Raw genomic sequence first — 25774 nt, 5'->3', positions numbered from 1 at the left:
CCTATCAATCAGATGTTAAGTAACAGAACATTAAAAAAAATTAGCAAGATATTCAGAAGCTTTTCCACCCCTTAAGTGTCTTCAAAGAAAAACAAAGAAAATATTTTGCACATTTACAAACTGAGAATCAGAAAACTTGAAATTGAAGACACTTTCCCAGTCATGGTGGCTTTCTACACCTGCCACAGCTTGCTGTGCTGATTAGTGAACTTGGTCACCTAATGACTCATTTCTGAAATTTTACATAATTAACAATGACAAAAGTATGATTAGACTCAACAAACCTGCACATATACCAATTATTATGAGAAAGTGCATTCAGTTTCAGGCTCTCCAAGACAGTTACAAGGCAGAAGGATTGCCTAACTCAGAGACACAGATATGGAAAGAAATAGCCCTATGAGCACAAATGCATTAGAATTTGTCTTTACTAAACAACACGGAATTCCTGAATTTACAACAACGGTGTTTTTCCAAAACGGTAACTGATTTAGAGAGCATGTCCTGTTGACTTTCAGTGAACTTCTAAATCACTCATTTTCTCTGAAAGTGGATAAATTATGTTATGTAGTAAAAAACATTTGGCATCTTCTATCAAATATTGGAATTATTTTTACATTCTGTAACTACAGAGTGTACATCTTCCCACTAATCTCTCTTAAGCAGCAGTTCCGCTCCTCTGTTTTTTTTTCCTATTTTGTAATGTTTTGGTTGACTGCCACCATAGTACTATATTTTCCCCAGTACTATCTCCATATTGGGGTAGAAGAATTTTGTTGTGCCATCATCAAATATAATAAACTGCAGTAAACAATTTGCACAGATTTGTTTCAGGAATCTTATACAGAATCATGAAGACCATTGGAGATCAGTTGCTATCTTACTGGACAGCGTCTTACTCTGCTTTACAATTACAAAGAAGATGCATACTTTTTTTTACAAACTGTAAGCAAGTGCATGCATTTTATATTCTGCAGTTAAAATATACCTAAATTAGTTCTTTTTACCTCTTCTAGTAATTTTCTCTATTTAATAATACAAAGATAGGTTACTGTTTTTAATACAGTATCTATTTTTCTAGGTATATTTTGTATGTTACTGCTCACATAAGTAGTAGGTTTTTTCCCTAAGTTTTATTCCTACTTTCTGTATGTCTTCGTACACTTAGCTGCTTTAAAATTATATTTCTCAATTTTAATTTGCTAAAATACCTGTTTAACTAAAATACTACCTTCTCAAATGGACTAAAGTTTCAGATTTAAAAAGTCTGGTGAGTGCTGCAGATCTACGTTACTTCGAGGAACAGAGTTGAAAGTGGAGAACATCTCTTATGTGGACTGCCAAATTAAGGATTATATGGGCAGAAAGGACTATCTCCAGCTAAAAAGCCCTCATAATTAAAATACTCACATTGAAGTATTTTAAGCAGCCTGAGTTCTTCCAGAAATACTAAGTGAATACTAACTTCTGCTTTAAATTTGCATAGAGCACAATTTATTTCAAAACTCCTGCTATTTCTACTCCTAAAAAATATAGCAGACCTGCAAGACTTTAGTATAATCTATTATCGAAGAAGTATCAGTTAGAAGTAATCATTTCTATTTTTTTTAAAACCAGACTAGCAGTTTCTAAGTTCCAGCTGTACTATATTGGGCTTTTCATTTTGTTGTTTTTCTTCTAACAATCCTGTTTGTTTCTCTGTTCATATTATTCAAAGCAGATGTGCTGAAACAGGAAAAAGCCTTCTCAATCCACTGCACCAGCTGGTGCAGAAGTTAAGGTCTTCCTTCTTTCTCTCCTCTGCACACAAGCACACACGCGTGCACACACAGACCCTATGTCAGCAATGCATGCAGAAAGACTCACGCTGCGAATGTGTCTCTGTCCCCACGGTACGACAGTTTACAAGGTTGATGTCGGAGCAGCACATTTCTTGCACTTCAAATTTCCTCCTCATTTCTTGAAGCTTTTTGCTGGGGAAGTAGCTGACAATCATCTTAATCCTACTGCCCTCTACTGCTCAAAAATTAAGGACAGGAGAAAATACTCCTGTGTTGAATTCATTCTTGACCAAGAGATTTGAATAAAGAATTTTAGTATTTTTAAATCTAGAACTTTTTAATTAGATCTATTATCTGAAAATAAGAACAGTAAAAGATGGTTCTTTCCTCTGTTTTGAATAAAAAAAGGATTACTAAAGGCAATTAAATATTCAGAAAATATATTAAATTTTTTTCTCCAATGAAGTAATACATGCAAAATGCACAAAAGTGAGCAGAAGCAGAGTTGATATGTCAATTCATTTTTGTTTTTATAACTGAAAATCATGCTCGAGTTATAGATTAAATTGGATCTTAAAATAAAATACAGTGCCATCACTGAAAGGCAAGGTGCAAATATCTCAGTAATTACTACAGATGTAAACAGAGACACAGAAGCTAGACATTAACAGAGTTTAAGACTGTCCCATAGGTTTGTAAGTAATTTCCTCCATAAACAAGCCTATTTTCATTTTAGCTTGATCCAGTCATAAATAATATCCACTGGATATTATGTGGAATTACTAGAATTAGCAGCTTTATTTCAACTAAACATTTGGAGCCCTTTCTCCCCCTTTTCCATTCCTCCACGATTTAAGAGATTGCCCTTTACTTCAGACCACGGCAGAGCACAGGACCAGGAGAGATGTTTCAAACCCAGGGGCTGAGGTCCTACCTGCTCCCGAGCTCTGCCGCAGGGCGCACGTGTACGGAAAACCGAGCGGAACCAGACAGCAGATTCCAAACGCTCGCTGCTGTATTTCTCGCGCACGTATATATTCCAGCCTTCAAAGCCCAACAGCAGCTACCTGCTACTTAACGGCACTGAAGTCAGCTGATATTCTCTCCACCACCACTTCAGCAAGCTCCAGGCATATCATTTCTGATCATGGATTCCTCTCTTCTCACACAGTCTTTACATTTGTACTTTAAGCCAGCGGTTATAATAAGGATGCTTTTTATTCTGGAAGGCCACAGTAAAACTTCAGAAAAAAAAACGCGACCATCACTCCATGCAAACGCCTCACTGAGGAGCAGCAGAAAGATGTGTTATTAACGTCATCCTCTCCACCACCGGCGTACGCAACTCCACAGCTTACAGGTGGGTCTCAGTACACCATTTCGATTGTAAACTTATCTGGAAGAGTCACGTCTACAACTGCATAAAATGCCTAGTTTATTTTTGAAAAAATGTAATGTATCAGAAGCAACTGTACATTCTTATTTCATATATATATGTGTGCATGTGTGTGTATATATGTTTGTGTGTATAAGCACACACAATAGGACGAGCAATACTATAAAAGCAATTTACACTTGATAGCTTTTTCTGCTAAATATATCACAGGCACTGGTCTAGATTCCCCAGTTCTTCCAGCTGTTACTAACAGATACTGATACTTCAGATTAAGCGAACTAATACTCATTAAAGTATTTATTCACTGAGCAGAACAAATTATCAGCTCTCTAGGAATATACACAATTAAGTTTCCTATTTTAAAGTGCATTAACTTTTTAATTTAAAAAATATTTGAAGATCATTTGTCTGGTGTCATTTTAATTACTTTCCACATTGGAGAAAGGGTGGCTTTTAGGATGTACAAAATTGAATGTCTACACATGACGTGAGGGAACGTCACACTGCTGAAGTTGTCCTCTGCTGCTTCTTCACACAACACGGGTATTTCCGAACACTACGGCACTGTATGAATGTGCCTTGTGCAGGACGCATAGCTTTAATACCTTCGGGGATGCAGAACACTGCAGCTCAACAGAGGAAGAAAAGGATGGAGTTTGGGAGAAAGGAGGGTGCACACTCAGAGGAAAGAAAGAGACAAATTAGAAAATGGCTGGTAATCTGCAAGTATAAAACACCAAGTACAAAAAAATTCCCACTGGTGCAAGGCTTCAACCGTTAGTTAATATGAAGCCTAATTATTTTTGCAGTTTGGTATTTTTATTAAACGTGCATTGAAATATGAAACTTATAGCTAATAGAACACATGTGTAGGTAGAGAGAGTTCTTTTTGGCATGATTTCATTAGTTCCATGAACAAAGATGCCAGAAAAACAAGATCTAAATTCAGTGCAACTACCAGGACAGAGAACTCAAAAGGGAGGAACGAAAAAAAAAAAAAGAACAGCCAGCAACATTCTACAGCGAGTATTACCACTACTAGGATGCTTAAAACATATCTATCAGCTTGGAAGTTTTACTGATAAAATTTCACAGCAGATTTATGCCACTTTTTGTTTTAGTTCATATGAAGTTAGCAGTTCTGTGCATTGCAGCCCCAGTTTCTTGTACAACCTCTTACTTGCAATTCAGAGTGACAGCCTAGATCAGGAAGCACCACAAAACCTTATCTGAATCTACAGAATACCTGCAGTAACAGGTGAGAAACAGAAGCATAAGATGAATTCTCAGATGGAATATCTAGTAGCCAAGATAAGATCTACTATCATGAATGAGTATATACTGGTCACTAAGAACATTCAGTAATTGAATGAAGTCTTGGAAGCAACAAATTATTCACTTTCCTCATTATCAACACCCTTCAGTGTCCCTTGGAAAGGTGCGCTAAAGTTCCTAAAAAAGGAAGAAAAAGCCACTCTCCTGAAAGGAACGGCCAGGTGGGAAAACTACAAAATTCTTTTTGATCAGAGGTCATGTGCAGATGACTGCAAACTACTGGATTGTTATGACTTACATTACCACTGAAGCGTATCATCTGACAGATTTTTGTGCTCTTATCCCGCTACAAGTGCCAAGGAAAATGTATTAGTTTCAACTTCCATTCTTAAACCACAAGCACAGTTTAGTTTAACTCATTTTCTTTTGCAATTTTCACAAGCTAAAAGCTCAAAAAACGGTCACAATACAGATCAGCTGATGAGTAGAAACGAGTGCAGCCGCAGACCTCCTTCCTGCCCCTCACACACACATACTGCTTTTGCAAGGAATCATGTGAGTGCTACTCATCCACTTTAGTGCAAAACAGGCCCGCGTGGTTTTTAAACTGCTGATGAAGGTTTCAATGTCTAATTAAGGATGGAGATAATATCCCCTAAATATTTGCTCGCTTGCTCGCTCGTATTTCTTGGTCTACACATGTACACCCACATTTACCTAGAAGTATTTTAGAACACCTTTTTTCCAGCATAGCCTTATTCTGCACAGACTCACGCGAATAGTCAGAAGATCAGCAAGACTCTGCTTACAGGCACTTGGGGTTTGGAAGCCTTTTTTTTCCCATAACTATTTTAGCATGAGAAACAGCTGAATGCTGCCGTTTTACGAAGGGACTCACCGCTCCCTGCCTAGCACGGGTGTTGTCAGGAAAATGTGATCATCCAAGTATTTCCATTAAAAACAACATCAATTTGCAACAAGAATATTTTAAGCTACATTCTATTTAGCAAAGCAGAGAGATGCAATTCATAGCACAGTTAATGTTCTGACATATGTGTTATGAAACAGTATTTCAAGTGGAAAACTGATAGTATTAGGCTGTAATTTAAAAAGTGCAAGTGAATCCACACAATTTCACAGAGAAATAACGTCACTCAGTATTAATCTTCCCATAACATGTCATTTGGGCAGCAGTATCTTACACAGAAGGAAAACAGAACAATAAGCTCTAAAACAGTTTGAGACATCTCCAGAAAATCACCTTTCCAAGTCTGATTTCTGCAAGAAGTACTTCTGAATAAAGTCACAATAATGAACATTCTCTAAAGTTGTTTGTTTTTTAAATATAAGCTAGGTTGCTCCCCCACACAAGACACTGTATGTAGTCAAAAGTTCAGAGTACCAATAGTTTCTCAGGGCTTTCAAGTTCAAGTGAATGATCTGAGTCTTGTCAATACAGGGCAGTATTCAAGCCTTAGCCATGTGTCTCACAGCTTATTAACATTGAACATGAACAAAAAAAAAAAAAAAGCATAACAACTTCATTGAAATGGTCTTGCTAGAAAACTTCTTACAGAAATATTTTTGGCTGTGAATATTTTAATACAGTTTAGTATTTAGTAAAGTGTGTCTGAGATCAGACATTAGCAATTTTGCTGACACCTGACATGGAAATTCTGCTAATTTAAACACTTATTGACTCATCACTCAGAATAAAAATTTGCTTTTTCTTACCTCATGTATGCATAAGCAACTAATAAAGCCATCTTATCAAAAAGAACAAAAGCAGATGTGAAAGATCAGTTCCACCCCAGACAGCCATATAATGAAAAAATAGCTGCTTAAACCATAGCAATAAATGCTCTTATGTTTGCACAGACTGCAATCCACATCTGGCCAGTGACAGTTAATAACAGAGAAAGGAACATACTGTACACAAAATAATCAATCCAGTTAGTGAACTTAAGACTGAAGAGGCCAAAGACGAGAAGGTATAAAACACAGTGACAAAGCATATTGGAGGGGGAATGAAGTTAAGTTTGACCAAACATTTTGAGCCCACAGACAAAATACCTGGCTTAAGTTTTATCATTTTACATTTGTTCACGTAAACAAAAAGATCAACACAGATTTTGCTCATTAAAACAACCACTAATAATATGAAGTCACTGCAATTGCAAAATTAATTATAAAGACTAAAGTTAAATGCTGCTTAAAACTCAGTTCAGTTCCTACCTGCCCGTCTTGACCAACATGAACTTGATGTATCTGCAGGTTTCCCTGTAAAAGAAAAACAGTGACAATAAACACCTGAAAATTTAAAAAGCTGCTTCTTAAAAGAACTGTCCTGAAAACAACCTGTTTCTCACCTCACTATTTAACAAGTTATTTCAATATTAAGGGAATCTATTAATTTAGGAAATTCTTCTGAGAGTTTTTTCTGGCAATTCAGCTACACTACAGTGCTCTGCACTTTAACCACAGAGGATAAATAGACTAAAAACGAATGAAGTTTTTCAGCACCAGTAGGTTTTACTTTTTGAAAGGTACTATATAATGTAGAGCATTTCTGTGCAAAGTCTGTGCATGGCTTTTGAGGTAAGCCTTTTTTTCTTTAATTTTTCCTCATTTATATGAAACTGCAAATATAAGTCAAACCCTTACTAAATTAGAATTAGCAATGCAACCTTTTTACATGTATGAATGCTATTTACTATTTTACTGTTACAAAGTTACCATGTGCACTAACAGATTTTTCATTTTTATCAAAATTCAACACCAAATGTCGGCATCATTCCATTCCACAGGAATTACATCTATGACAAAACATTCTCAATAATGCAGATTTTAAAGAAAACTATAGCTACAAAATCTGAAAAGGAAAGCAGTATCACTACAAAATTAGGGTTTTATTTGTATGCTCAGAGCTGTCTGTTTAAAAGCACATTTAGATTAAGAAAAAACAGTTTCCTCAAACACTAAGACTTGCAGTGAAATTTCACATTTCTTTGAAGAAAAATACCAATTCTTTGATTTTCATATTTTCTACATTTTCTCTTACTAGCAACAGTTCCTCTTTTTTGAAGCTGTGCACATTGGAATAAATTTAAAAACAGATGTTTTCATCTGTCATGGACAAATGCAGTCCTTAAAATCCTAACATACAGGAATTCCTGACAAAGCCAATGGACGCTGGGGTGTTTGAACCTCAGGAGCCATTACTACGAGTATCTGCTGTATTAGAATTTTTTCAGTGGCTCTTTAAAACCATGATGAATACCCAAGAACCATTACAGTTTCATTGCAACACACTACAGCTACCCTCAGACCCACAGCATTTTGATCTACTCCTATTTCTCATTAGGTCTGACAAGCTCTTCAAAGGAGACTGCCTTTAAAGATAATATTTCTATAATATTTATTATAATATTTATTCTGCAATAGCTCCCTGTGTTAACAGTATCCTTCCACACCAAAAGTGCTTTTATGAGATTTCATTTAAGGTACATTGAAAATGGATTAAACTAACCCACAAGTAGATATGCTTACTGTTGAGCAAAAAACTCTACAGATAAATCATGCAGAATAAATATTGTAGTCAGTATTTATGCTTAATCTTATTTTGCTATTACTTCTCCATGTCAACAAACTCTAACAGTGCAAGAAAGAATCTGACAGCAGCCTTTGCAGTTAAGAGGCTCTATTATATACAGTCTAATATACGGAGGGACCAACAATAACGTTCTCACTCAGGTAAACTCAGCTAGCTCTAACGGTCATTTAGCCTGAATGAAAAATAGTCTTCACTGGAGGATGTAGTACTGGATTTATGCATTTCCATTTACTCCACTATTTTTTATTAAATAATTATGAAGAGTAAATACTGCAGTGCCAGATTATTTGATTTGTAAGGAAGGTAGGTTCACTGCATTCTGGAATATACCTTTACTAGATGGGCTCTCACGAATGCTCCAACTGCAGTTCAACAGTGCCCACAATTAAGGACACCGAGTATTCTGAACACATGCAGTACATAAACCTAACTAAAAATTTCACTTCTGAATAGCAGGGCAAGCACCTAAGCTGGGCTTCCCCTAGTACTCTGAAAGTATGAAACTCTGTGTCCACTGAATACCATTAAAAAGCACATCAGCAATACACCTCAATCACTGTAACACACACACTTCTTAGCCGGTCAAAAAAACCAGGCAGAAGTAGGATGCTGCGTTTACTGCCGTTAGGCATATTTCACCCTGGCTCTACCACATGCATTCATCTCTATTCTCACGGGTCTCTAGCGCGTTGCAGCAGCTCTCAAAACGACGGCTGGAGAATCGTGGCCCTATGTGCTGGCCAGCCTCTGCTCCATGGGTGCACCAACTTCAGGCTCACCTCACTGTCCTGCGTGATTTGGACTTGTTCGCCTTGAGGAACCTGTGCTATGTGGAGGTGACCCTGTGGGATCCACAACAAAAGAAAACACCAAGAAGCATCAGAAGAAAATCAAAACTAGAGGAAGAAACTATTATCTTGGATTCAATAGAGCTTAATATATTCACAACTGTAGATGGAAGGAAAATGGTTATTCAATGAAAACTGTTAAAGACTGCATTAAATAATCCACATTTCCCCATCTTTTTATGCAAAGCAGAAGAGCAGTGAGTTTTGAAGAGAAAATGTTTCATTTTCAAATCAGAGGAAAATGAAAAACAGGTTTATTAATAAATAACATTTATGCAGTACATTTTTCTACAAACATCTCAAAGTATCTGCAGTTTGGACTGATACATAAAGCATGGGACTAACTTGCTTTGGTAGATTAAAAGCATCAGCTCTCCCAAACCCATGGCCATGAAACAATGATCCCATTTAAAGACCTTGGAAGATGAGTTCCTAAAGCAGATATGCCAAGTACAAAACTAAGTGAGAGTTTTTAAAAGATATCTGTAATTATCCATGTATCTTTGTATGTTCACACAGTTACGGAGAAGTACAGTGCAATGCTAAAGACTATTCCTCAAGCTGATATAAATTGGCATGAAGTCATTAACGTGAATGCAGTTACTTATGCTCGTTGAGAATCTGTCTCTAACAATTTTAATAAGGTTAATACTTTGTATGACTGACCATACCAACCACTTCGATATGATATCAAGCCTATCATTTGATAAAAACATGGATAAGAAAATGGAAGGAATTCCTTGTGCATCCTGACTAGCCTAGAGAAGTCTTTGCTGCTATAATTTACCTGAAGGGAGATTGGATTCTAAATAACCTACTTCAGCATTTATAAGGCTTTGTGTTCATTTTAATATGCCTGTATGAGACAGAGATTAAAGATAATCATTTGGAATTCTGTCAAAGGCTCTTCTTACTTTATAACACAAGAACAATTGCATGTGATTTTCAAAGAAACAGAGATCCCTCTATTTCAAGCAGTTTCATTTCCTTTGGAAGGAAACTGTCTATTTATAGGGAGAAAAAACATACTGAAAGTATCACTCTGACAATAGGGACTGTATATAAAATTAGAGCACGGACCAGTCCATGTTGAGATTAGAATCACTTTCCCTCCTTAACATCAAACTCTCAGGGCTCCCAGGAAAGAGTGCTGAAAATGTGAAAGATCTATTTATACTGTTTTCTAATATAAGCAATTCTTTCTGACTAAGGCAGGGGAGACGGTGACTTTATTCACCTTTGAATCTTTCAGCATTCCAAAAAAGAACTGCACGCTCATCTTTTGCAGATACATAGCTGGCCTTCAAGGACAGTGATTATAATTTGTGCACAAAAACAATTCCAACAAGAAAAACCTTTTTTAATCCTAGCTCCTAAACAAAGTTCATAGGGATTTAGTAAATCCTTGGCATTCAGTTCAATACTGATTTTTTTTAAAAAACATCTGCAATGAAAACATACATAGAAGTATAACTAAATAATAATAATGACTTGAAGCCTATTGTAGAGGTATCATTCCCTAGAAGTGAAAAAGCAGTACCATTTTCATCTGGTTCAAGCTAGGGCCTTTCTATAAAACATGCTGGGCAGATTATGACAACATTTACATTTTCCCTGTGTATCATAATGGATTTTTCCCAAATTCCAAGATCAATTTAAAGGAAGACTGACGTGTCCAGATTATGTTTTTATGAGGCAGACTTTCACAACTTGCATCTATAAACACAATCATTCTCTCATATCCAGCAATTTTGCATAAATTTCCTTTCTACAATATCCTTCAAGATTCTCAAAATACTTTTCATTCACCAATTAAAATCTCAGAAAAGACCTATAAAGCAGTTAAGAACATACACCCTTTAAAACAAACAGTGACGCCAAGAAACCAATTCCCAAGATAATACTGTAAAATTATAGCAAAAGTGAAATGGAATGTGTTAGCACTCAGGTCCTGCAGAAGGAGCATTATTTCACTGAGGCTGCACTCCGATGATGGGAAAGGTAAAATCTGAAACTTAATTTACTGGACTTCTGTTTAGTTCTCTTACCAAGTTTCAGAATGGTAGCTCATCACGTTTAAGAGTAGTTGCACTAAGCAATCACTCTCAAGGACTGGCTTCTTAACATGCAGTTAGACATGTGGCATCCAGTCACATAGTAGGAAAGTGTTTTGGGGAAAAGGAAAGGGGTGGCCCTTTATTGGATTTAGGGACCCTATCTAACAACCATAGCTGGTAGTTCCCAGCAGCCATTACACCTACACTCCAGCTCTTTTTCTCTTACATTAGAAGCAACCTTTTTCACTTGAGAAAAAGGTACTCTACTGCAGTTTCCTCTCCACTTGCACCCTACCCGCATTCCCCACACCTCAGCTCACTGACCAGCTCTTACAGTTGCTCTCTGGAGCAACTCTCTCTCACTTTCATCTCAATCTCCTTCCACTCCCATGCACTCCAGAAAAAAACATGCTTGCTAACATTTGAGTCCCCCTTTTAAGCAAAGCTTACAGCTCTGGCAGCTGCCTTCAATACTGCGCCCCATATCTTGAAATGCTCCCCCAGTTTCCACGACACTCTCCTCCTCCGCTTCCTCTGCTGCTCCTCCAGTAGCCCTGGGCAGGCGTTGCCGGCGACCTGCCTCTCCGCCTTTCTGAGGACATTCCAAAGGAATGCGTCCTGCATAGCCCTTTCTTCTGCATCATATTCCTGGGCAGCCTCACCATTTCCACGCTGACAATTTGCTGATCTGTGCAACCAGACCTGAGTCTCCCTGTTTTCATTCTTCACATACAAAATATTCAAATAGGCATATTCGCTCCTTTTCTCCTATGCTGCCTCTCATACTTGGGGAGTGAGTACTATAAATACCTAACAAAGACACTTCATTATCCTACTTCAAACTCTTTTAAATGGTGTTGACTAAAAATTTTGTAAGAGCCAGAACACTGGGTACTAGCATTTATGAAGTTGATTACTCTCCCTCAACACTTCCTTGTTTAATTGTCCATTTCCATCTGTTTTCTCAGTTTGGCTTCTAAGGAAGTAGAGGGTTTATGTGATCATACAGAATGGGTATGTATATGTGTGTGCATGGTTTTCTCTGTTCTGTGTTTGTACACTGCCTAGTACAGTTGGGTACTGGCCCAACACTCAAGTTTCTGGGTACCTTCAAAACATTAATAACGTCAGCGAAAAAGTTTCAGAAAGAAGCTTTTACTTTATATGATCGCACACAGAAGCTGCGAACTGCAAAGCCTAAAGCTTTTGAAAACTAATGACAGATGGAGCTCACATACTAAATTCTCAGATTTCTACCACAAAAGAATGACTGTGCAGATATAATTCACTATTTCTGAATGCTGCATGTCAAAAATGCAGCATGTCAAAAATACCACACAGTCCATTATTTCACTTATTTTTTTCTTGCAATTTTTTTTAATTTTAATACAAAGCTACCCTTGTAGTCAAACTGTGGCACACAGGAACTAAAGCCAAGATGACTTTTTGCAGAGCATACTAGAAACTGTATGTAAAAATAATAAAGGCCTGAGCTATGATGTTTCAAATTTCCTGACTTTTACATTTTTGTGTCCAATTGTTGACTTAAAATTCTAAAAATTAGGTTAAAAAAAGCTAGTATAAGTTTTGCTTATATACATGTATCTAAATGAATACACATGTAAACCATTCAGCTAACAGATGTCCCAAAAATGCTCGAGAATGCAGTTTTTAAAAATGAAAATAAATGAATCAAATAAATGCATTCCTGTTTAAAAAGACATATTGTTAGAACAACTTCAGAAGTATAAATTGTACAGTTAGTAGGTCTACTATTATAACTATGGTAACTGTGCGAGCAAAAGACCAGGCAGTGTCCTAAAAAGCCTAGAGTAATGAACGTGCATTTATTTGCAGCAATTGTGTGAGCAAATCCTGCATGAATATTTTTGCCATATAACTCTTATATAAAAAAGAATTTTTCATAAGCCTGAAATGTTTATTTTCAGAAAATCATGCTTAAATAGTAAAGATAGGCCCCTTTTTAATTAAAAAAACAACTGAAGCAAAGTTTGCTTCTGTGTAGACTGTTTAAATGGAATAATTTAGAAAAGGTTGAGTACATACTACTTGGACTTGTCCATCTTCTCCTATTTGGTGGATCTGAACCTGCTGAGCATTAGCTAGTGCATAGTGTAGTGCCTGTGGCTGGTTCTGCTGGATCTCATTAGAAGCTGAAACTGCGCCCTGTGAACCCTCTGTAAAAGAGACAAAAATCCAGCTTCATTATATTTGCATATCTCATGCCAGTGGCCATTCAACAACGTACACTTTAAAACTGTGGAGAACAGATGCAGTCAGTATGCAGGTGCAGATCATTCACATTCTTCTTATGCATGTTCACTGCTCACATACAGATTTGCTACAAGTTCTAATACAGTTTCAAAGGTTATTTTGTCCCTGAGAAAGCATAAAACTTTTGATTCTAGATTACTACTGAACAATACTGGCTTGGAAGATGCTTCTGGCATCGCAGGTTTCCACGACAGCAGGCTGGTGAAAGCGTGAACCTTAAAGCACCTGAAGAAGCCCTGAGGGAGGTAAGAATTGAGGCATCCTGTAAAAGGGACAATAATCCTGCCCGGGCTCTGCTAGCGCAAAGGCTCCCTCCAAGCTGTTTCACAGGGGGAACACAAGGGAGCACAGAGATGGATTGTGTGGGTCCTCCTACAGATTAAGGCACCTCTAGCAGGTTTACTTCTGACTTGGTATCCTACATCCTTTCAAGAGTCAGAAAGAAAGCTGAGGTTAGAGATCATTTTTGCAGCCCACGTGACAAGTTCAAGTACCCATTGCTACAAAAAACCTTAAAATGTCCCAATATCACTCCAATTGTTAAGATTCAGTCCTGATTTTCTTCATTTTTCATTTGAGACAACTGGAACAACTGGACTGTGTATAGTGACTTCACTCTCAAACAGAAAAGGCTTTTAGAATAACGTATTTGAAGAAATACTTTTAATATACAGCTCTTCTGGAATCATCTTTAAGAGTTTTATTTCACTATGCCACAAAAATACATTAATGAAATCTCTAAAGTTTTAAATTTGTTTAAAATATATTTGGATGCATTATTGCTCTGTCAATGACTTCTATGCTACAAGGTAATGTAAAACATTAACATCCAACGCATAGTAGCATTCAATAATATAAGACTTTGAACCTGTATTCGTACAAGAAACTAGTGAAAACACTGAAGAAAACTGTCATTCTACTTCCACAGTAGATAATTTTCTTAAAGTATTTTATTTATTGTTTAAATAAAGACCAGATGGGCTTCATCCTCCTCATAGCGGGCTGATGGTTGACATATTTTGAATATAAAAATGACGGTTGGTTTCTGGACCAAAACACCAGAAAGCGAGAAAGTTTTAATACCTTTACTTAATACTCTAAGATTTGTTCTGAAAACAGAATGTTACTTTTACAAGAATGAGCTTTATCCAGCCATACAAATATTTTAATTGAAATATTCTTTAAAAAAACTCAAAATTATCTTCTATACACAAGCAGACAGGACTAGAGGTAAAAAAGGATGATTTTTAAGGCTGAGTATTGGAATTTCAGCCAACTTGAATACCACTAAGCTAGCATTTATTTTTCTGTTGAAAAGTTAAGTTGCTTAAGAGTTCAACCAGTCAGCTCTAATTACATTAACAATCTGGAAATACAAAAAAACAGCATTCTAACACTATAAGAGAGCACAATATATCAAGTGTATATTTTTGCTATCTATTGGACATGCCTCTTTCATATTTTACAGTTGACTATTTCACAGATCTAGAAAATTCATCATTTCTTAAATACAGTCCTTTCAGTTACTGCACGACACCAATACTTTGCATTTGCTGGACTGTTGTACGACGCAAGCTTTTCGTGCAGAATTCCGATCAGGATTATCAAACCACAACTGGGGGAAGAGTCCTGCACTTGGTACGAGAAATTTTGTGACATCAGCCAAATAAAAATGCGATTTGTTCAAACCTGTGATACCGATCCTGCTGCCCACTATGAGGGCTTTGCCATTACGCCCCGTGGCATTAACAGGCATCCTGAAGCTGTCACATACCCAAGCCTCTTTCTTTTGCTTTTTCTCTCACCTCCATGACTCCAGTTACAGTAATATTTTTATGCAATTAATTTTTTTTGTTTTACAAAATAACATTTTGTTAGGATACTAAACAGCCAAGAATGCCTGCTGTTCTTCACCTTGTTTCTTATTGATTACCACAAGCCCATTCAGCTGTGACTTTGTTTGCCAGTCTCCCACTATATAGCTCAACAGCTGCTCAAGCTATGCTGTCCAAATACCTAATTCTTCATATATACACGTGTGTGCACGTGTATATGTAATTTTTTTTTTTTGCACACAAATAAAACCGGACTTGGGATGCTGAGTAAGAATCATGATGAATGATGAAGAAAGAAGCTTGTTTCGCTAACAGCTTTAATAACCTTCTAACAATACTGCTCCAGTAACTTAAACTTACCAGTACAAACCGCAATGCTGTACTTCTGAGAAAACACTAAGATGCATTTACATGATTGGGAAAGTCAAGCAACAGAAGAATTTCAAAGAAATAAAAATAGCTGCAGCAGATAAAAATACATATTTATGTATGTATTATGCACATATTGAAATGTGCTTTTAACTGGAAAGTAGAAAAACTCTGTACTTATTTGTGGACCATCTTCTGCTTTACAGATGCCAAAAATTAATGAGCTTTTCAGAGGTAGGACCAAGAGAAAGGGACTGAATGCAGTCATACTGTACATTTCTCAAGGTAACTTATAAATAGATTTCATTTTGGCTTCATTGCAACAACCACAGTTGGGGTTTTTTGGGTTGGTTTGTTGGTTGTTGGGTTTTTTCTTTTTTCCTTTTTTAAGAAGAAAGGAGAGAGGATTCAGCAGCGTCTAAAAACAACACGTCCTTTATACACGTTGTTTTTTCCCCCCTCTAAATCTCTGTCCAGACAAAAGCAATATTTATCCATTTTTAAACATTCCCCATAAAAAACAAACACAAACATGAATAGCACACAGCTTGAATGGAGGATATGTCAACAGTTATACATCACTATCGTGTAAACTATCTGGCCTCACATTTACAACTTTAATATATTAGCGAATCCCTGGCACCAAGAAACTATACGGCTGAACTCTCGCTTTGAAATTTTCCGCTGCGCTGTTTCGAGAGTAGGTGGACGGGAAGCGAAGCGCTGCCGCGGCACGGATGGCGAGCAGGGCACACCGCCATCGTCGCGGCCCGGCCGCTTCGGCTGCGCTCGCCCGCGGCTAATCGTGATCCTGCAAAAACCTACTGCCGAGATAGTCCTTCCCGAACTGAGATTAGTCCTTTCAGATTTTCTGCCTGTTGACTGCATGGGCTTCCGAGTCCAAGAAAGCTTCGCCTCGCTAAATAAGTTTTTGTCTTCTCGGATGAATGTTCAACAGTTGGCAAAATCCTCCCACTGGGAGAGTGACTCCTGTCCCCTCCTCCAAAGCTCACCTTCCTCGGCCATTCCACTAGATTTCTCAGACAAATGTAATCTGCAACTGTTTCAAAAATACAGGTTTAACTTTCAAACCAAGATCAACTTTTAAATTCCTCACTTCAAAGGCAAAACCTCGGGTATTTTCCAAACCTTTTCTAGTCTCATTACACTTCATTCACTTTTGCAATTAATCTTTATTTAAAATCTACCCCTGCGTTTCTGTAGACATATTTAGGAACAGTCACTTGAAGTATGCTAACAGATACCTACGCCAGCTTCGTTTTCAGTAAGTGCAAAAAGCAAAAGGGAACGCCACGTTTTTCCCGGGAATTCCTCCGGACGGGAGCGCAGCCGGTATAGCTTGTCACAGCCACACTCAGCTCAGCAAAACTTTGCCAAAGATTTATCAGCTGAGCATTTGACCTCTCGTTTGGGAAGGAAACGTAGGAGGTAGGCATTCTGCAGCAGAGGGGATTCGTGTCTGATCTCCGCGCTTACATATTGTTACTCAGAACTGCTTTTCTAGTTTCTAGGCCTCACAGCCGCACACTTCTGGTAACGAGCTAGGAAGTATTTTTCTTACTTCCTTGGCATCTAGTCTTACCAAGGAAAGGTTAACAGGCAGATGAAGCAAAGCAGTCTTCAAAAACAGAAAAAGGAAAACAAAATTTTACTGATTAATGAGCAATTCACAGAAATAAAACTCTCTACTGTAAACCATTATGTAAACCTGACTCATCCAGCGCTAAATGCCTCCCATTTGGCAAAGCAGCTACAAAGATTTGGCTGCAACATCCATCTGTGTGTGTGACATCTTGGCATAGGCTGAGCACTTCAACCCAAATCTACATATAAATCCCAAAGTCATAGAACTAATTAATAATTCCAACATGGAAAAACTGTGATAACAGCTTTAACGATCTTAAGAGAAATTAAAAGAAAGGGAGAGAAGGCACTCTTCAACTAATCCTCCTCCCAAAAATCTCATTTCCGACCGCCTTCCCCCCACAGACCACTAATGTCTTTTAAAAGAATATCTAGCTAAATCATCACGGCAGCCATGTGTACAACTCCTGTCAGAAAATATATGAGAGAAAAAACACACATTAAGGACTAAAGTGTTGGCTCTGAGAACAGCAGAGCAAACCACTGTAATTAATACCTCAAGGCCAACAAACGGCAACAGTTTCAAACCAAAGAACCAGATAACTTAAGGAAATGCAACCTCTGCCTAAATCTAACAGTCTGCTGCAATGACTTTACGCAACCCATAAATCTTGTGGCTACTATAAAGCTGCACAGGCAATTAAATGTAGAACAACCAAAATGAGCATCTTTGCGAGGGAAGAACAGAGACGAGGCATTCATTTGTATTTTTCTACCAGCTTCTTTACGTGTTTAGTCTGGGAATCATTTACTCTCGAGCTCTTAACACCTGAACAGTATCACAGAAGTACAGGGCAAAAAACTTGCGGCAAAGCCTGAGCAAGGACTACAGGCTCAGCCTTGTGCTTTCTTACGGGGTCTGCATAGCTAATTTTCCCTTGTAATAAGGAAAAGAGAGGAAATCTGTTATCATTTTTAACAGCACAATTGAAATCAAAGCCACACGCTACATAATTCTTTTTATGAACAACAAGCAGAAAAAGCCTAAAAGTTTTCACATGTCCAACAAATATGTAAGAGCGAAGGTCAAGTACAGCCACCTCAGGAAATCCTCTTTAGATGTAAATATTTGAAATCTGATAATTACATGTGCAGCAACTCAATGCTCATAAAAATCACAGAACAGATGAGAGTGAATGGGACCTCTGCAGATGGCCTAGTCCAACCCACCCCCAGCCCCACTCAAAGCGCTGGCAACCAGAACAGGTTGCTCAGGATCACTTCCAGTCGCATTTTGAGCATCTCCAGGGGTGGAGACTTCACAACCTCTCTGTGCAACCTGTCCCAGTGTTTGACCACCCTCAAGATGCCTCAGAGCCACAGGAACGAAAGCCAGGTCACGGGCAGGTTTCACATTGCTACATTTTATTTAAATGAGGCAAATTAATTGCTCCTAAAAGCAGCTCCGGAAACTCAACTGACCTGCTTCAAAGGAGAGGATGTCCAGCAGGGCAGTGACCATGCTTATCTCAGACTATTTTAGAATTAGCAACAAAATTATTTTAAATGATACATAGAGATGTTCAACAATTTTCACTGCCAAACAGAATTTACTACCTATTCTATAAAGATGACTTTTAACATGGCAATGTCAAAGCAAATATTCTGCAACACATAAATGAATGTTGCAACATTTGAAGAAAGTGCCAGTACATTTCTTATTTGAAAGACTTAGAATTATATTAAGATATAACCAAAAACTATCTTGCTATTAATCAGCCCCTAGAGATAGCTGATTAAAAATATCACTTCAAGCCAATTATCAGCAAACGCACCACTGTTTTGGATTTAAGCCTTTTTTTTCATTGCACTTGTCAGTTCCAATTTTCTATATGAAATACTAGGATCACTTACAAGCTCAGAAGAGGAAAAACTATTCTGGAAGACAGTTAATACCAGGAATGTGGTGGTCCTTCATTCACACTCAGGACCTCAAAACCATACTTAAGCATTTTAATGATCTCCAAACAGCTTGGCTGCATAATAGACACTGTGATGCTACTTCTCTATTCTGGGTACGTGTCGATGGCAATAGCATAGTTTTAAAAAAGTATTTTCTAAAGGCTACAGGAATATCTTCTATAGCAAGTCCTAAAACTTCCCTCAGAAAGTAGTATTAGTTAGCTAAGTATCAGCGGGTTTAAATACTTCTACATTAAACATGTTTCTACAAAGAAACGTATTTATCATATTTAACCTGGTAAAAGACTGATTTCTTTTAATTATTCTCCCACATAGCACAATCTGAAACGCTTGCTTACAAGATCTAAAATGAAAGTATCTTCCTATCAAGTATGTCCTTTCATATTTGATACAACTGTCCTCTCACTCTCCATTTAAACTACTGTCACTCTCCATTTAAACTACTATATAAGCTGACATACTTAGGTCAAGGTCCTCAGTGACCTGTGGTTATTCACAGAATTAAGCTCTTCTAGATTTCCAGATGAAACAAAGTAATTATACCTTCTTTGAATAGAAGTCATACAGTCTTCTAGAGAGTGAGTGGAGACAAAGCAGCATTAGGAAGGATCTGAAGGCAACAGTCATAATTTTGCTCCCAAGTTCCTCCTAAGGTGCTATGCACCTAAGTGCAGGCACATGCAGCTCTGGCAGAACTGCTCAGATCTGCCTCACCGAGAAGTTGCAGGAGAAACTACGCTGCCTATCCCTGCATTCTTCACAGAGTAAAGATGACACCGCAGTAACCATTCACAATCTTTTAACAGCAATTTTTTTTCCTATCTTTATATATCTTTTGTGGGAAGCAGCTGCTATATTCCACCCAACAGATAAGTAACTAAAATGCCTGTTATATGTGAACTGATACGGAGCAACACGTTACACAATGAAATCATACGCAGTTACTCTCTAGAAGAGTGCACAGCCACAGCTGGGTGGAGAACTGACTTAGAAGACCTAGAAGCTAATCGTAATAGCTGTAATGAACAATAGTGGAAAAGACAGTTTCTCAAGTAGCTGAATTCCAGACCATTGAAGGCTCACCTTAAATTGCCCCCTGAAACAAATGCTACCATAAAAGCTGTCTGGGTTCATATGTAACACTTTAAAAAGCCGTATTTGACAGCTATGTTGTCATAACTGTGAAATACAGACCTCCTTTACTTCAGAGCTGTGAAATATTACTTCTTTTTCCTGCTAGCTGGCAGCAGGAGTTTTGCTATATCCACTACGCAGTATATGTAATAAGTAACAGATGCCTGTGAATTATGATGCTGTAATTCCATTGAGGGGTTCCAGAGATGTCAAACCACAAAAGCAAAGTCTGAGTGGTTCATGAGGTTACCTGAACTCAAGGGTGGAATTACAGCCCTCTCATTAAAAAGTTGCCTTTTTAAACAGTGCTTGAATCCACACTTTTTCCTTATATGTTTACCCCTCTTTCTTTTCCCTATACACTCATTCAGCCTCTCATCCCACTCTCCTGCTTTCCTCAAACCTTCTCCTCTTTCTTCAGGTGTTGCAGGTGAAATATCACTCACAGCTGTTTCTGGAATGCAGATTAGTTTTTTCAAAAGACCACCTGATTCTGAAGAGTGGGCTGGGTTTTTTTTTTTGGTTTTTCTTTTTAAAACAGCATTTTACCATTCCTGGGTATGACTGTAGTGGTGAATTCATGTATTATCTTTAAGCCCTCCCAGAAAATGATGCCAATAACATTCCAAGTAAGAGCAATATTTTAAAGAAAATTAACAAAACCTTTGAACCATGGGATATTTTTGCCTACCCAAAGGCAGCTATTAATGCTATTGCTGGTACTCTATTTTTGGCTGTGTGCAAAGACATGCCAAATTGCCTCAGCTGACCTTCATCATATTCAGGACCAAAGACATCTTTAAAAAGAGCTGCATCAAATGCTTCACTGTCTGGGGGACTTGGGGGCTGAAACAGCTTGTACACTGGGAGACCCAAGTGGCATAAATGCTCCATGCTAAGTCCAGAAGACTGATGTACCAAAGGGGGCCAGCTCAACTCCAGCTAGATGAGTTAGCCTGGGCTCAGAGCCTGAAAAACCCAAGTTGGCTCTTGCAGAACCATCTCATGCAGCTCTGTACCACGCTACTCTCAGAGAGCATGCTGCTGAAATCCCAAGAGTCAACTCGGGTGTCTTTGCACCCATGGAACAATTATTCACAAATCAGATAGGCAGAGTTGGGATCAAACCACAGTGAAACAAAAACTGGAATTTTCAGCTAAAAAATAAAAATAAAGTCTATTGCCTTGTGGCCTTCTGAAGACAAGAACGCACTGAACCTGAATCTGTGTTTTCTGTCTCTACAATTGGTCTCCCCACCTCTCCAAACAAGGAGATTAAAAATCAATAATTTTTAATAATAAATCTCAACAACAGCAAATGAGTATGGCCGAATGAACACAAGATTATAATACCCACTTATTATTGCATTTTTATTCTAAAATACGGATTGCTAAGAGACTGAATCACTATATATGGCTTATGGTTATCATTATGTTGATTAGTTGTTTTAATTGGAGAATTTTGGATATGATTCCCAGTTCCAGCACATAAAACTTTCCATTGAAAGCAGATTTTGGCATTCTTTGCTTGAGATACGGTGGTTAGTGTTAACATGCAACCAAAAATTTTATGCAGGCAAATAAACTTACTTCCTCTTCTTTGGGCTCACTTCCAAAACACTGTTTTTAATATATGATGTACAAATGTCCCATAACACTGCTTTATATTAAAAGTATGAGCCAGAATGTCCTATGAGAACACTTCTTAGGTCAGTATTTTTCATCTGTTATTATTCACGCCTATATACCTATATGGAAACATAGAATCACCTACAACGTTTTTAAGGATGTGTGCATTTCTTTAGAGGAAACTACCTTCTGAAGAAAATTTAGCATGTCCTACTGAATGGTGTGAACACACTGAGAAAGATTTATTCACTTGACTCTTGATGTTCAGGTGTGAACATCATGCAATGTTCACTGATGAACGCCAGCTACAAATAAGTATTATGACCGTCTACTCAAAAAATCTAATATGGTTAAAAAAAACATACAATAGCATGAAGCTGCATTTGCCAAATTTTTTCATTTAGAAATCATCTCAGTGAAGCAAGGAGTTCAGACCATGTACTAATGAACAAAGCCAATCTCTCTCACGCACTGAAATGTGCTACACTTTCATTCCTGAACAAGTCTGTATTTTACTACTGTTTTAGTCTCCCTTCTCCCACTGCTCCTCATGCAAGAAACACACATCCCTCACTTCCTTTCTTGGTTCGCCAATGCAATGCAAGCAAGGGTGTGACTGCGATTTGTAGACGTAGCAGTACTATATTCTACCAGGGATCTACTACAGTTATGGGCCCCCCGAGCCCATCAAGGACTCTGCATGTACCAGTACGTAGCTGGCTTGCATGGAAGCCCCGATGTTAACGAGTGGTTGACTTCACTTAGTACATGAATGCTGCAGTGACTCCTCAAGGTGCACTACAGACATACACCCATACTGTAATAAAGAGAGATGCCTCTTTGCCGATGATAAATGTTATATCAAAAAAAAGCTGCAGTAATAGAAAAACACTCCAAAAATTCAATTGAAAGAAATGACAATTTCTCCATTTATATTCCTGTTTCATAAAGATAATAAAATCTGTGGGGTCTACATGCACCTGTTGTAAGTACAGTTTAAGAGCAAAGTCATTTTCAGGTATATTAAAAACAAATGACATTATTACTGTAAGTTTCCATTTCTCTGGTTTGCCTTTTGTTGTTGTTTTTATTTTACCTGAACCACTGTAAGATGACGAAGAAGGCGTTCGCCTTGAAAAGCTTTTCACTGCAAGACTCTGGCCTCGCTGCTTCCGTCTCCAAGCTGTTCGGCATTTGGAGTCTATGCTTTGCTTGATCCGATACCAGTCAGATTCTGTGATTCCAAATTTATAAAATAGGTGACCTATAATTAAAAAGAAACACAAAGGGATAGAACCCGGCATAAATCTGTATTTTCATGAAAACACATAAACAACCCATACTGTCATGCACTCAAAGAAAACAAAGTAACTGAAAATTTTAGGGCTTCCCATCATGCCAAAACACCCTAAAGGAATATTATGACATTAAGAAAAACACCAAAGCTATAGAGTGGTGTGATTTTAACAGCTGTTAGCAGAACTAAGTAATCATACATATGCATACACCAGCTGTGTATTTAAAAATGTCATCCGTCTATGAAATTTCTCAATCCATACTTTGATCCATGAAAATTGCACTATTACATTCAAGATGTGCAATACTGAAAAACAGAAGGATCCAGTACTCCCAAGTCAAAACTAGATGAAGCTGTATTTACCACTAATAGTGCCACAATACGTATAAATCTGATAAGTAGGAAGCCAGACTAAAACTCCATATAAAATGGACAAACTCCTTTAAAGTTCATTTGAAGATTCATCAAAATCCAATAAAAACACAGTGCAAAATTAAAATCTAAAAACATTACTGCTAGTAGTAAGTCAAGTCATCTGAGTCACATGCTTCACTTTTCAACACTTATTTGAACAGTTTGTGCTGAGTTGCCAAACTGATTATATAAAAACAATGTGGACTTGCGAGTTGAACTACTTGAGTATTTTGTAACAAACCTTATATAGACGGAGTCCTGCTGCCAACTCAAACTAGGTTCATTATCATGTGCAACCTCTGTAAACAAAGCAGAGACCTGGCTACACAAGAAACAGAAGCAATCGAAAACGTGTCTCAGGTATGAGAAAAAATATGAGAAAAATATTAGTTTCAATATCTGAAGAGAGTTAAAAATTGGGAAGGAAATGTGTTGTGCATTGTCAGCTTTTTCAAGGCTCTCCTTACACTGTTAAAGACTTACTGTTTTATTGTAAGCCTTACTTACAGTAGTTTATATTTCGCTTAAAGCATCAGAAGTTGAGGGAATTTGATCATATTTTAAGAGAAATCCATACTCTTCATGGGTGCAGAAGGAAATGCTTGGAAAAGTAAATCAAAAGGTTCAGAAACCTTGAGGGAAAATAGAACTATCTGAACATTTACTATTCTTTAAAACTTCAGGACTTTTAAACTTTTCAGAAGTATTTAGATGCACAATAGTGCAGTTAAAAATCAATCTAAAGTTGTAATATCTGTATCTACTCAATTGGGCTTTATGACTTTGCTGGAAGGCTTCTATTCCTTTATGTATCAGCTGTTCTCAGGCCCCCCCAGATAAAATCATCTTTTCAACCTACTGGGTTTATCTTTATCATCTTACTCTCAAATAGGATCCTGATGAAGTACTTAAACACATGCTTAAGCTGTTTTATAGTCCTATGAACAGGATAAGGTCTGATCATGTATGTTAACACCATTGATTTGAAGCTTAAAGAAGCAAAATTCTAGCTTTGCACTAAGTTAGAGTTTTGCTCTCTCCTTTATATTACATAAATGTATTTTATATATATAAAAATGAGCTGAGAGTTCTCAAAATCTGTTACTGTTTTAACATAATCAACTGGAGTACTGTATGTCTCAAGTCATCATTTTTAGCATTATATCTATTTTCTGATGCTCTGTTTGATTGTACCTTTATTCAAAGAACAATTTGAAATAAAGCAGAGAGCATTTCAGAAGAAAGTGCTGGCATTAAAAAGTCACCTCTAAAGCACTGCACAGGCTCAAGATTTCTCATTGTCAAGTGACAGCAAGCATGTTATTTAGAGACTGCTTTACAAATCCTATATTAGGATTCCAAAAAGGGGGTGAGGGTAGGAAAAAAATTGACTGAAATTATCTGCTGCTGTGTAACAGTTTCCTTTCCATAGGTGTCAGCAAAATGGAAGCACATACTGTACTGAAAATACTGAGACCGCATCTCTGAATGTAGTCTTTTGCTTTAAAAACTAATATGCAGTATACAGCGAAATGGGTTTATAAATGTTTGCAGTAATGTCCAATACAAACAGTTGTGTTTTAACTCTTTATATGATTTCAGCTGTCAGTACATACACAGTACTTGTGTAGTCCTACATAAAACACAGTCATATGCTTTGTGGTTACCTTGAACAAATGTCCACATTTCATTCATAAATACATTTTAATGACTTTCATGTTGCTTGCTGCTCACTAAAAAAAGTGATGGAATTAGCTGCAGATCACAGAAAGCTCTTGCAGAAACAATTTTAAATGTTACACTGTAATTCATGGGATATTCCAGGACATTGCTGGATTCAAACAGAAATCAAAAGCAATATAAGTTGTTTGGGACAAGGTAGTCTCAGGGGCAGTGAAGTGGTCATGCTAGGAGAGCCAAGGCCTGTAGGACAAGAGCACATGAGGAAGATGATAGGTGTCAGAGCTGTAACAAAGTACCCTAGAAATTGCCCTATTGAGGAAAGACAGAGAAAGAAGGCCTTCTACCATAGGTTGCAGAAGTTATCTTTTAATCAGTGATAAGGAATGGCCATGAAATACTAAATATAGTGAACATCATCTTCATGGAGAGAAGAAGATTATGGAGGAAAGCACATAAAACAGATGAACAAGCCAAATAGGGTAGAGTGGGAGAAGTAGGTTTCAAGCTAGAGAGCGCTCAGGCATCAGGCACAACTTCTCAAAGCCAGGCATGTGTACTAC

General features: G+C 37.5%; 1 protein-coding gene across 2 annotated transcripts in view; it reads right to left on the bottom strand.

Annotated features, from left to right (window-relative positions):
- BANP (BTG3 associated nuclear protein) overlaps positions 1-25774 on the bottom strand; it is a 182049-nt gene that overhangs the window by 83363 nt on the left and 72912 nt on the right. For both annotated transcript variants that reach the window (XM_064519782.1, XM_064519783.1), the window contains 4 exons: positions 22917-23084; positions 13038-13168; positions 8845-8907; positions 6688-6732 (listed from right to left, as the gene is read on the bottom strand). In XM_064519782.1, coding sequence (XP_064375852.1) covers positions 6688-6732; positions 8845-8907; positions 13038-13168; positions 22917-23084 — 407 coding nt within the window. The remainder of the gene's footprint in view (positions 1-6687; positions 6733-8844; positions 8908-13037; positions 13169-22916; positions 23085-25774) is intronic.

The sequence above is a fragment of the Dromaius novaehollandiae genome, chromosome 13, assembly GCF_036370855.1.
Source record: "Dromaius novaehollandiae isolate bDroNov1 chromosome 13, bDroNov1.hap1, whole genome shotgun sequence".
NCBI lineage: Eukaryota > Metazoa > Chordata > Aves > Casuariiformes > Dromaiidae > Dromaius > Dromaius novaehollandiae.
Note: the sequence above shows the minus strand (reverse complement) of the source record. Positions and strands in the feature narration are given on the sequence as shown.